At 34.6% G+C, this 13,387-nt stretch overlaps 1 protein-coding gene, 1 long non-coding RNA gene, 3 other non-coding genes and 1 pseudogene across 6 annotated transcripts; 5 read left to right on the top strand and 1 right to left on the bottom strand.

Annotated features, from left to right (window-relative positions):
- Nucleotides 1-285: 285 nt before the first annotated feature.
- Nucleotides 286-7,170, bottom strand: LOC104890340 (glycine-rich domain-containing protein 1). Of its 2 annotated transcripts, XM_010675781.4 has the most exons (8): nucleotides 6,865-7,170; nucleotides 5,210-5,330; nucleotides 4,686-5,105; nucleotides 3,666-3,944; nucleotides 2,167-2,687; nucleotides 1,239-1,366; nucleotides 994-1,148; nucleotides 286-891 (listed from the first exon to the last, which is right to left on the bottom strand). In XM_010675781.4, the coding sequence occupies exons 1-8, from the start codon at nucleotides 7,059-7,061 to the stop codon at nucleotides 385-387; spliced, it is 2,328 nt and encodes a 775-aa protein (XP_010674083.1). In that variant the 5' UTR covers nucleotides 7,062-7,170; the 3' UTR covers nucleotides 286-384. The 2 variants fall into 2 exon arrangements, with proteins under 2 accessions (XP_010674083.1, XP_057250472.1); XM_057394489.1 differs by lacking the exon at nucleotides 5,210-5,330 and having other exon boundaries at nucleotides 6,865-7,004.
- Nucleotides 7,171-8,575: 1,405 nt separating this feature from the next.
- LOC109134760 (uncharacterized) lies at nucleotides 8,576-11,787 on the top strand. The gene is made up of 2 exons (XR_007273679.1): nucleotides 8,576-9,117; nucleotides 10,674-11,787. It is a non-coding gene; the product is annotated as an uncharacterized LOC109134760 (long non-coding RNA).
- Nucleotides 9,981-10,086, top strand: LOC125497219 (small nucleolar RNA snoR69Y). Its single transcript, XR_007273853.1, has one exon. It is a non-coding gene; the product is annotated as a small nucleolar RNA snoR69Y (small nucleolar RNA).
- LOC125497220 (small nucleolar RNA snoR69Y) lies at nucleotides 10,406-10,509 on the top strand. The gene has a single exon (XR_007273854.1). It is a non-coding gene; the product is annotated as a small nucleolar RNA snoR69Y (small nucleolar RNA).
- LOC125497221 (small nucleolar RNA snoR69Y) lies at nucleotides 10,997-11,095 on the top strand (annotated as a pseudogene).
- On the top strand, nucleotides 11,187-11,270 carry LOC125497225 (small nucleolar RNA snoR53Y). Its single transcript, XR_007273857.1, has one exon. It is a non-coding gene; the product is annotated as a small nucleolar RNA snoR53Y (small nucleolar RNA).
- Nucleotides 11,788-13,387: the final 1,600 nt, after the last annotated feature.

The following is a 13,387-nucleotide window of genomic DNA, read 5'->3' as shown; positions in this document are numbered from 1 at the left end:
AAATGAAGCTTGTGCCAATATTGGACATCATCACTACATTAGCGCAGATGGGCCGCGCGCCTTCATGTGTCCGGGCCAACAAAGAACGATGAAGATTCATGCCACAAAATCTCACTTCAAAGTTAAAACGAACTGGCAAGTTCGAAAACAGGAAAAGGCATGATAATTACCAATTTTCAATCTCATTCCATTTCAATTTTTGGATCTTTCACCCTTGTACCGTAACTCAATTTGACCTTTTTTTTTGGCGTCATTTTCACAAAACATTAACTCCAAATTCGTATATACAGCCTCACTCGTATGGATCAATATGCAAACTCCTCATTTCCCCTTTTTGATCCACGTTATTTCTCAGCACCAAAACTGAAAACAAGTAACAATTTTTCATGAAATAATACCCCTCTTATACAATTTTTCACCACCTTCAGCCAAAGAAAAACTTGGTTGATTTAAAGTATGCTCGGCGCTAGGATCGTGTCCTAAAACAACCTTAGCATTCCAATACCAAGGCAGAATGTGAGGGGAAGAAACCGAAGATGCATTGCATGAAGAAGGATGAAGTATAATAGAACCCCAATCCCTCTCTCCATACTTGGCCTCTTTCAGTCTTCGCCTTACTAACAATCCTCCCACATCTTCTTTTCTCATCTCAGAAACACTCCTCAGTATTGCAAGGCACAATAACAGCACGAAAACAGCATCTTCTTCTGGCGAAAATTCCACTGCCAGAAGCTTCCAGTTGATAAGCGCGGTAGCTTTTCCATTCGGGTTCTCATCAGAAAACCTAACAACTGTCACAAACCCTTCTTCTATTTCATCTTCTGTTTTACCTAGTTTTTTCTCTTCTTTACTCACCTCATACTGCATTTTCCGACCCTTCAACAACTTGACCTGTAAAAGAGGTAAATGTTTTGATATCAGATGTCTCAGTAAAATTCTACAATGTAACGCTTAAAAATAGAATATGAGATGGTTAATCGTCTCAAGTCTTACTGAAGAGTCAATATGGTGGGTATTAAGCGTAAGGCTAAGAGTTTCCATGGAAGTTGTTGATTCCCACTGCACTGTCAGTTCATCCCCAGTTGAAAAGCACCATGAAGTTTTCTCATTTGGTTCCTCTTTAGGCTTTGCTGTTCCCACCACTTTATCTGCAATCATGTGTAATACATTCAGTCGTTCGCCTATTCAGTTGTTATGGTGTATAAGAAGGTAAACTATGTGGATGTGCAGTTGTATACCAGGGGCTTTGCCAATTGTAGAACCTGCCACATAAGACCATGGACCTTCGCGTATCTCAATAATCCGATCTTCCCAGTTCACTGTCTCTGGGGCCTCACCCCCTCTCCTCCAAAATCCCCCACCTACTCTGTACATTGGGCACATTCATTTAATTAGGAGGCTGAATATGCTACTTACCCAGCACAATTCTATCAGACCCGGTACCCTAATACTTGATGCACAAATTATATAATGGGTAGTATCTAGTTTTGCATGTAAGGCATCAGCTTAACAGACCTCGTTAGCGTTCTACCATCACGTAATCGACTGTCAGCCAATTACAAACCCCAACAGATGTCAGCTAAAGTCTCTTTATAGCCTTTACATGGACCAGGTCCAATTCCTAACCGTACCAAATAGCTTTTAGCCTTTTACCCCCCTATGAAAGAAGAAAGTTAATGCTATAAGGCTCAGTTTGGTTGGACCGAAAACATGGGAAATTATTTTCCAAGGGAAAACACAATTGTACATTAGTTTTTCTTTTGTTTGGTTCCGAAAAGTTGACAGAAAGGGAGAAGTGAAAATGGAGAGGAGAGGAGATGAATGGGATAAAAGAAGAGGAAGGTAAATTATCAAGAGGAAGACAACATAGACACACTGTATTCCTTATGTTAGAAAGGGAAACAACAATTTTCCATATCATTTGGAAAATTATTATTTACCCAAACCAAACAGGGGAAGATAGAAAATTCACTTTTTCAGGAAAATGTTTTCCTCCCAACCAACACTCTCTGATCTCAACTAGCTCATCTGCATAAGTAAATGATGTTCTCTCCAGCAGATACCAATGAAGTATTTATGTTCACCGGAAGGTCTCATTGGCAAAAGCAGTGATTAACTTGAGGAACAAGAAAAATGCTCCTCCAATTTGGGAAAGAGAAGGCTCACCTTACACGAACCACAAAGCATTCACGTCCTGCATGATCGAGGACAGTTCGAGATAACCATCTTCCTTCCTGGGGCCGATACTGATTTAGCTTAAGCATTACATCAGAGATCATAGCACCAGAATCATCACTGACGCGATCAGGAACACATTTCAACAGGTATGGTGCTTGAACGGGTGGAGTAATTGAGGTGAAGACCCTAATTTTCTGATCAACTTCACTTCCAAATGCCAGAGATGGTGCACGGAGCAAGTCATTCCACATAAAAGAGACAGTATCCAGCAAACCAGTGCCCGAGAAACAGAGATTTCCTGAATGGCGAAGCTCAATCCTGACTCCCTTGGTTCCAAACTCGGAATAGAAATGCCAAGCCTTTTGCCATGAATCTGGAGCGAACCTTGAAACGGGCTTGTCAAACTTGTGCTCCTTGTGACATCTAAACATTCGTAGGCGCAAGAACTCGCGTGTCTTTTCTGCTTGTGTTGCATCCATATGTGACCTCAGCCTCACAAATACACATAACTGATCCTCACATGTGGTGATTTAATTAGCAACAAACACTTCAAGCAGAGTACTAGAGACTTCCATCTATAATTAGTGCAACAACTTTGACCAAATGATACATACAAGCACAAAAATGGTTGCTCTAACTATATATTTCAGTTCAAAGTTATTGAGTATGCAGATATTCAGATCTTCATTGCAAAGTTTAATTGCTATATATTTTGGTCAATCGAGTCAAGACCAGCTTAATAGTATAAACAAGAAGCGACAAAAGGCGTAAGAGAAACAAGTTCTTCCATTTTTACTGTCGCTTTTCCTTTTTGAAGATGAACTTTAGGCTAACATTTTCTCTCACTATATATTAATAAGAAAATAGAAAATGTATATTGGTTGGTTTGAGTTAAATCTAAGTTTAAAATATAAGATTTATAATTTCTATCAACATATGATAAGATTCATTAACAGTCCAAATTCACCTTGAAAATTGCAAGCAACATTTTATATAAAATGGAGTAAGTTCTGTGTAGTAAGGCATATTATTAAATGTCAATCATCAGTTGGTAATCTGGTCACAATCTCATGAAGAAATTAAACTATTGACTAAGATGTCTTGTTAATCAGAATACCTAACTTTCATTTTGTCTTACATATTCTCTAATCTCTATCAATGATGACAATAAATTACTCTTTTGAACATCAATAAACACCATTTGTCCAAAAAAAACGCCTTACTTTATTTCTCATTTGAAAATCTATAATAGATCACTTCATCAAAGATTTTGTTAGCAATCATACAATATTAAAACTGAAATGATAGAGATAGTTGGAAAATGACGACAAAGCATGCCTAGTTGCCCCCATGTAGAGATTTGGAGATCTTGTCAAGTCTAATAATCTAATACTTCTATATTAGAACAAGTTGCTAATATATAATCTTCACAGTAAAAAATAATGCAGTTATATTAGTAGTGAAGGAAGTTTCAACATCCAACTAACCTCTAGTAAGAATCTTGGGCGCAATGACTTGTAATTTATATTAACATCAGAGTCTGAAACCAGCCAGTAAACCAAGCTTTGGACAGCAAAACCGCCTAGCAAATCAACGGCTATACTTCCCCCAGCTTTCTCATATGGCTGATCAAAAGTGGCCTCCCAAAGCAACTTTGTTTCCTCTATGTCTTCTTCTTTCACTGAAGGATCCCACGGGCCTACCACCTTCAGTAGCAGCTCATCTTCCACGTGCTTGGTGTCAGCTGCATATACCGTTGGGTAGCTCTAGTTCATGTGAATGTTATATTTGGGATGAATGAGTGTGTGACTATATAAAACCACAGAAATTTCAGGGTAATCTTTACAGCTGAGTCCAATTTTTTGCTAAATAATGTGGACCTCAAATCAACAAATTTTTACTGACTTATTTGAATCAACCAATATGACTCAATTTAAAGCAATGAACAATATGATGATCCAAAAAATGATCCTGTTTCACTCACTATCAGTATTATGTCGATACTCATTGCAGATTGTACATGACCAATACTGACCATATCGAATCATGATAATTGTAGATATAATTATGTTAATAATTTATCTTGAACTTAGGAAATTATTAGAATAATTATATCTACTATCAGTATATCACTGAGGGTTCTTCATTTTCCATCACACTAAAATCAAATTTTTACCCTTCTCCCCACCCCTTCTTACCCTCTTTTTAACATGTATATACATCAATATTAGAAAAGATATTTGAAAAAAACATAATTGTCTAGTAGTAGGATTTTATGTTTATTAAATATCATAATCCTATCCTAAATACTCCTCTACCGACTCAAAGTAGAATCCTAGTCCTGACAACATTCGCTAGAATTCAATTCTAGCACAATTTAATTGTTTAAAGCTTATGTAGAGATGCGCCAAATTATCAACCTGTGGTGCATGAACTTATACATGAAAAAACAAAACGAACTCATACATGAAAACCAAAAGAGGTGGACCCTAAATGTAATAACTAACCTGGTGAGTGAGCCACATGAGCAAGATATCAACAGCAGGGACCAAGACACTTGAAGAAGCATCACCATCAACATCCCCATCATCTTGTTGGATTACCATCAGATGTAAAAATTTCTTGTATCTCCTCTTTGCTGCAATTAAGTACACTATTTCTCCCATGTAAGGCTCTTTAAGAAACCTCTCATATAAACCCCTTTGTTTACCTATCTCACCCATCAATATTTCCTCATTGCCACTTTTTTCCTCTTCTCTTAATAACATTTCAGACTCCACTTCATTCTCAAATGCTTCATTTGGGTACCTTTTCTTCCATATTTTCCTGCACATATCTACAGCATAATCCTCATTCTCCTCGTCGAAAATTGTTGCCTTCCCTATCACCTTTGAGAACCTCGTTTTGCAGTACTCTCGGTAGTGAACCTATCCGACATTATGTTTTGTACTTAAATTTTTGTAAGCAATAAAAGCTAAAGGCAGAAAAAAAAATCTTCAAATTTAATCAAAATGGCTTAAGATTAAGTTACCGGGTTAAGAGTGTGGCAGTACCAAACCCATTCAATATCAAATGGAGGGAGAATCATCGGTGGCCGTTGGTTCTGCCCAACTGTTAGATCAGAAATCAATGGCATCCAGAGTTCCTCATATCTGACCAGAGAATCATTGGTTTAATTTTGTACTTGGAGTTATATGTTTACATATATTATGAATAGCAAGTAGAATGCAAATTTACATGTACAGATTAACTAACGGTTTGCATTAACTTAATCTAAGATACTCTAACTTAGGCTATGTTTTTGAATCACTTGATTGAACTGTTTCTCTTTCACTGATTAAAACTGATGTTTGTTGCATTGATAAAAAATTATTTGTCCATAGGGTTAAAATGTTCATATTAATACATACACACATCCGTAGGAAGATAATCATACTTACGATGAACATGAACGACTATGTTATGTACACAGAGACCAATACCAATGAACATGTACCAACTGTACATATATTCATTTGGCTTGTTATTCATGTACATGTGCGCACCATGATCTATCTATGTACTAGCGTGTACACCATCTAACCTTTGGTTGAAATGTCATCTCCAGATATTTCTTTTTCCCACAAAGAGAAAAAAAACATCATTTTCAAAGTGATTGATGGTAACATTTATATTTTAGTAAAAATATCAACAAGACTAGAAAAATCAATAATGAAAAGTAATGCATCCAGCCAAAAAGAGAAACTTTCTTTCTATACAATCCATACAATATAATCCAAAGACCTTTAGAGATGATAATAATTCATTGGCCCACAAAAACATTAATCTGGATCGTTTGAAAACTGATAATGTTTTATAAGAAATCCACTCCAGAGAAGTCAGACACAAAAGCAAATCGATGCTATCAGTCTTTAAGTCATAATTTCATATAGTAATTGAGTAGTTAAGTACAATCTCTCATTATTCTTTTATCACGATTATTTCCAAATTCTTGGGTTATTTTAACTTTGAAGGTGCTAACTTTAATCACTAAAAAAAGTCCTTGTTTGGTAACATTTCCTATGAATTTCTTTTTCAAATGTATTTTGGTTTCCTAGGAATTACAATAAGTTGTTCGGTTAATAGGGACCTAGGTAAGCAAGTTCCTTCGTCAAAAGTAAACCAACATATTAACTGGTAAGGCATACATAGCATGCAAATGAAAAACCCCAGCATAATGCTCCTAACCCCCCGGAACCAAGGGAGTGCTCTACCCACTTGAGCTAACTCCTAACCTTACATTCTTACATTTATGCTTCCTATAGATAAATGTCAAAATATTCTAATAATTGAAAAAACATAAACGACTCGCTAGTATCATTACATATATAAATGTCATCTAACTTAGTCGGTAAAATTTTATGGGGTAATACCCAAAACAGGATAGAATCCCGTCTACATCACTTCACCTAGTCGCTCATTTTACATCAAAAAAAACAAATTGTTATTATTACAAAAAAATTATCATTATGAATTTATGATTATGAAAATATATGTTGCTAGTAAATAATCCCTCCAAAATCATTAAACACCCGATCAAGGTGTATGATTATTTATTATGTTACCATTTCAAAATTAAAAAGGATTTTGTGTAGTAAAAACAAAGAGTATTGAATAAGAAAAAAAAAAAAGAGTATGATGAGAAACCTGCGAATGGCTTCAATGAGAGTAGGAGGATGGTGGAGCCAATGAGAATCATCCACGTAACGGAGGAACTTAAGGTTGCGTTTGGCAGCGGAAACGAGATCCAAGGTGAATAAAAAAGGTTCTTCTTCAGAAAGTTGGCTGCTAATACTTCTGGTAGAAGGGTATTCTGAGTTGCTACCACCATTGATGTCGGACATTATTATTGCTATGAATATGATAGAACAAGTTATGGAGGAGAGAGAATGGGATAATTGTTAAATGGAAACAACACTGAAGAGGAGTGGGTGATGGTTTGATGTGGGAAAAGGGAATATATCAACGAGGAATACTAGTCTTCTGTAACTTTATTGTTTTAATTGAACATACGTATTAAAGTGGGGTTTAAAAGTGACGGGATCACTAGAACAAATACGATGATTCCACGCCTCTTTGGTCTTTACTTTTTTTTTTTTCGATAGGGTATGAGCCTATGAGGTCGACGCACACTAATAGGGGTGGTAATGATACAAGTCGGGTTTGAGTTTAGATTATAGTGGAAGTTATGAATAATGAGAGTCATTGGATCAAAATTCAACCAAGGGTGAATAATTAGGTTTGGTCAAATGGGATCAAAATTCAATCAAAGGTGAATAATTAGGTTTGGTCAAATGTGTATTTTTTAAGTTGTCATATGGGAAAAGACGCAAATTAGGAGGGCCTACAAAAATATAAATAAAGAGATAAATAAAAAGAGACTCGTGTAATTAAGAAAGAGATAAAAATAATACATACAAATCAACGCAATGTTGCAACTAACTTAGAACTTCATAAATATGCAAATGTTGCAACTAATATTGAGAATAGGAAAATATGGGCTTGTTCATCAAAACTAGATCTTGTAGTAGCAGTTAGATGTAGAAGTAGCAGTTAGCTATAGGAGTGGCGGTTAACTGTTGTACAGTTGTACTAGTTGTCAGATGTTAGATATTGGTTGTTAGTGTTTGATTGTGAAAATAGTTTTTATTATAATTAGTATCCGATAAAATTAGTCGTGAGTTTTAAATAAATAAAAAACATTTTAAATCGTTAAAAGTTGCTCCAAAAGCTACATCAACCCCAAAAGCTAATATTTATAGTTTATTCCCAAAACACTAGTTCAAGCATGAAAAGGTACTCTAAAGACTATATCACCAAACACAACTTTTAACCATTATTAGAGTTTTAAATTATTTCAAACGCTAAAATTTACATGAAAATGATTGTCGAACACGTCCTATATATTAGCAAAATTATTGGTCAAATTTTATCTCTATTATACTTCATACATATGGCAACACATTAAGAATACCAAAAGAATAACTACCTGCTTCATTTAAATGAAAATTGGATGAAAAAACAGTACATTAAAACTGAACAACCTTTTTTTTAAGAACAAAATGCAAAGACAGCTATTCAAGCTAATTTATTTTAATTTTCTATATGCATTTGTATACTTTGGGTGCATATAGGGCTAATACGTTGCCCAATTCTTCTCTGGAAAGGTACTTGAGAATATTCTTTAATTCCCACCATTCTTCTAAAGATGACCTCGCTCATATTGTTCAAAAGACTGATCAAAGGATAAATATCTGGGAATATGGTTTTCTGTCCAAAGCTGGGAGGCTCACCCTCATACAGAGTAATCTTAAAGTCTTACCGTCTTATATCTGTGCCTCCATCATGCTCCCTACAGGCTTAGCTAAATCCATCGATATTTTTCATAGGAAATTATTCTAACAACAAAATAAAGATAAAAATGTAACGCCTCTGATTGCATGGGATAAATTTTGTACTCCCAAATCGCAGGATGACCTTGCTATAAGAAAAACGCTTCCTAAGAATAAAACTTTTATAGCAAAGCCGGGTTAGAAAATACTTACGGAACCTACGAACTTTTGGGTGAAACTAATATATATAGCAAATACTTCTCTAATGGATCTTAGATCTCAAAAGCTCAAGTAATAATCAATTCGTTAATGGATCTTAAAACTTGAAACCCCTCTCATAAAACCCAAATCCCAAAAACCAAAAGATAGAAAAAACAATCAGGCCCATTCTTTCCTCAACCCTCACCCTTCTACTATTTTAGGGTTTCTCTGCTTTTCCCATTAAAACCTACCAGTTTTCTCGCTATAAACCTCGCCGCTTCATCTACGTGCGCAGTCCAAACCAAAAAACTGAAATTGCACATATGGTGTCGCGTATGCTTCTGAAGCCACTCACCGTCTTATTTTCGTAACTCACTCTCTTTATTTGAATTTTTAGTTACAAGTTTCTTATATCTTATTTTCATGGCTTTTATATGCTTAAATTATCAGGTTGGTTTTAGTATCAAAATCATATAAAATACATAGTCAAACTGTATGCGCACATAGTTCTTCTTGGAAATCAAAAATGATGATTTTGAAGATTTTATCTGTGCGTAAATTAATTTTATCTTTGTAATGTGAAGGGCAAACTCTATCTCAAATTAGTGACATGGAGATGCGCTTTTTTTTTTTATAGATAAAACATCAATTATACCCTGAAGAAATTTCTCACGTTAATTTCTAAGACTGGGCTAATCCTGATTTGTTGTAGTTTTTCTTTAGTTAATTAGCTCTTCAGATTTGTGATTTGTGTGATCGCGCATTACATTTTTTGTCAGAAATTGTTGTTAGTATGATTTATGAGATGTAATTACTAATTAGTGCGTAGAAGAATTTATCCTTTCTGCTTGAGCCATCTCTTTAGTCAATAGAGATATGCTCCAATGTTACTGGATGACATTTTGCACCTTCATATCAATCTCGAATTGTCATCTATTGCTTCAGACTTGTGTCCGTTTGATAGGGCGTAAAACATTTCCGTCTATTCTCAATTTTATATTGTTTGGTTTGCAAAGTTTTCATGTCTGTCATCTTTCTTATATGGAACCAAACAACTGAAATTTATTTTGGAATTGTATTTTCTTATACTCAAGATGTTTTACGCTCAACCAAGCGAAGCCTAAGTTTGTATCAATCTTGAACTGACTCTCTTTCCGTTTGAATTGGTTATCTAATTATTTAGAAAGTTTTTTGATTCTTTTTCTGATTTTTGTTATGTATGAAGAATAGATTAAATGCGATGATGATAAATGCTTATTATACCCAGCTCATTACGAGGTCTTCTTTGTGGAGATCAAGGAATTGACTTATTTCCAATATTTATCTGAGCATTGTTTCCCCTTTCAATATTCATTGTTTTTAAGAATTTGATTTATACTTTTATCATTTGTTTGTGTTTATTGTTTGATTTGGGTTTGATTTCTTGTGTCACAGGAAGTTCATGTTCGATTATTCCTTTTACTGATTAGCTGAAGGATCTATTTGCATTTTTTTGAGTTATGTGCTACTTATTGTTTGAAGTTTGAAGTATCAATTTCAATGGGATAAAATCAGGAAGAAATATATCTCCCCTATCGCCCCGTCTATCGGCTTCTTTCGTCATAAAATTTAGTCACTCCTTCTAAATCAATTGCATTATAATGTTTGTGAAAATCAAAAGCAATGATGATAAATGCTTGTTATACCCAGCTCATTATGAGGTCTTCTTTTGTGGAGATCAGGGAATTGACTTACTTCCAACATTTATCTGAGTTTTCTTCCCCTTTCAAGTAGCATAAATTTAATTTAATCTCAATCTGATTTTCTTAAAATACTTGTTTGATTCGTCTCAGTTCCCGGTGTTCTATGTAGTCTAATTATGCGAATTCTGATATCCTCTATTGATTAGCTAGGGTCTTCCATTCTGTTTGTTTTCTAATGCAGATTAAGTAAACATTATACGGGACAGACAAACGAAAGGAAGTAGTAGGGATAAAAGTATCCGAAAATTCGAGAATCTCATTGGGTTGGTGTTTATTCTTATGCTCGAAAGTCGAAACGATGAAGGTTGGGTAGTATCTGGTCATTAAGTTTTCTTCTGCTTTGAATGTGCTGTTACCATACGAAGGTGATTTTTTTTTTTTTTTTTGGATAAGATACTCATACTCTGCAACTTTTTCTCTAAAACTATAGAAATTTTCAGCCTTTAAAATTTTTCTGGGTGTTATCTTTGTTTCTTTTACTGATTTGTCTTTTATTCGACTATTATATGCAATGATGATAAATGGATCTACCCAGCTCATTATGAGGTCTTCTTTGTGGAGATCAGGGAATTGAAATATTTCCAACATTTATCTGAGTTTTTTCACCTAATGTATGAACTTTAATTTTCTGTTTTTAACAATATGATTTATTGTTTATCATAGTTTCTCCAGTTTCAAAATTTTGATTTGGCCAGTTCCCAGTGATGCAAGCTATACCATGCTAATTCTGATCAACCTGTGATCGAATAACTTTCTCTATTGATTAGCTGAGGGTTCTGTTTCAATTCTTTTCTAGATTGCTAAAAAAAACAATTTGTGCAACTTTTTAACTAGCTGATTGTAGAATTGCATCAGTTGCGAAAGACTACTAATTTTTTGTTATCAGAATCAACAAACCAATTAGTAGCAGATTTGAGGGAAGTACTTGAAGAGGTGTCTCCTATTCTTCCCACGTCGACTGATTGTTTCTCACTGCTTCATCTACTACAGCTTCAAGATTATGGCATATTGGCATATATATGCCAAATTGAGTTATTTCTGAAATTTCGTGGTAAATCCATTGTTTTAGAATTTAGTCTTCAGTCATTTTGGTTTGAGCCAGACCGAGATTGAAGAGATGAGTAGTTGCTTGAGAAGTTGTCACTGCAAATAATTTTGTTTGATTAAATTTTGTCTAGTTTCGGCCCTTAGTTGCTACTAATTTGATGGATTCGATGTTTTAGGTTGGTCCTATTCTAGGAGCTTAAGTTTTTCTTGTTTAAAAAAAAATAAAAATTAATTTGATGGTTTCGTAAGTGACAGGTGTAGCACCTCACGTGAGATGAGCTTCTGCGGGTAATTTTTATGATGTGTTGTTGTCTAAACTCGTAATTATTTGTAGTTTTTATTGCGAATAATCAATTGTTGTGGTTTTTTTGACAAAAAGATAATACAAAGTCTTTGCCCTCATAAAAGAAAAAAAAAAGAAGATAATACAAAATCATTAGGGAAAAAGAACAGTGATAATACAGTCTTTGACATGACGTACTATCGAGAGAGATTCCTGAGTCGACTTTTTCACAGTTCATGAGCCCACAATCCCACGCGTCAGAAGTTCGTTGGGATTGCTCATGCGGCGAGATGCAAATCTTGCCTTTGGTTCGTTCAGATCGTGATTGACATTTGCTTCTCCTATCACATCCATTAGTCATCCGTTTTTTGTTTTTGTGTGGTTGTATTAGTGATATGTTGTATGTTGTTATTTAATCGATGTACGTTTTCTTAAGACATGGAGTGACGTTCTATTTGTGGTTGCAGCTTCTCCCTATATGAGTTATTTCTAACTTTTACATGAACTTGATGTAACTGATTATTAGACTTGATTAGCTTTAATAGTACACTCATGACTTGTGGAGACAAGTTAAAGATTTTAACAAAATCTCGTTTACAATCAATATTGCTTTTTTATAAGATGAGATGACAATTAAGCTATTGATGTACTTTTTTCATTTTTTGATAAGTGAAAAATGGCACACATCTCAAGAAATCTATAGAGAGAAAATTGGGGACCATAATTAATCAAGTTAATTAAATAATTTAATCACAATACTAAATTAATTTGCCTCACTAGATTTGCCATAGGACCCAAGCACCATCGCCACCTTAACCCAAGCACCACTAATTTTCCACTGTCAATTGGCTTGATACACCACTGCCAAAAATTTTGTTCACTAGTACGAAAACTATTTTACATCGTCGAGGTCTGATGCAAATTATGAAAAGTGGGTTGAGATCACACCATTTTCCTACTGCCGCCTTAACCCATGGCGCACCATTACTAAACATTCTTATCTCTCAATTCCTTACAATTACTGAGGAAAATTTATTAGATAGATCTATCAAAGTTTGTAAATTTTCATTATCTTTATTAGCATGCACACAATTTTGCCATATCATGTGCTCGTTGAACTTGTCGCCGATTCACTCTAATTGTTAGAGCAAACTCAAAGCATAAACAATAAATAAGTAGAGCCTCATTCTGGGCATATGAGTTGTCTCACTCTAGAGAACAGAAGAGAAAATAGTGATGGGATAGAATATGAAATAAAGAGCAACTTCTCAGAGGGATACACTGACACAACCATATAATTTTGAGATGTATAGAATCTCTATTGGCTTTTAAGTGATGTTGAAATTCAATGTGAAGGGAGCAACCCTTTTTGAAAATGTAGCAAATAAAAAAAAGTGGAGGGAGTAAGTGTCTTGGTTTGTTAGAAGGAAAAAGTAGCTATTGCATCTAATACAATAATAAGTATAATTGTAGACTAATAATTGATTAGCATTAAGTATTAAAGTTAACATAATACTTTCTCCCGTTAAAAAAAAACTTAATACTTTCTCCATTCTCTTTTATTT

This window comes from Beta vulgaris, chromosome 4, assembly GCF_026745355.1.
Source record: "Beta vulgaris subsp. vulgaris cultivar EL10 chromosome 4, EL10.2, whole genome shotgun sequence".
NCBI classification, from domain to species: domain Eukaryota; kingdom Viridiplantae; phylum Streptophyta; class Magnoliopsida; order Caryophyllales; family Amaranthaceae; genus Beta; species Beta vulgaris.
This window is presented reverse-complemented; position numbering and strand designations above follow the sequence as displayed.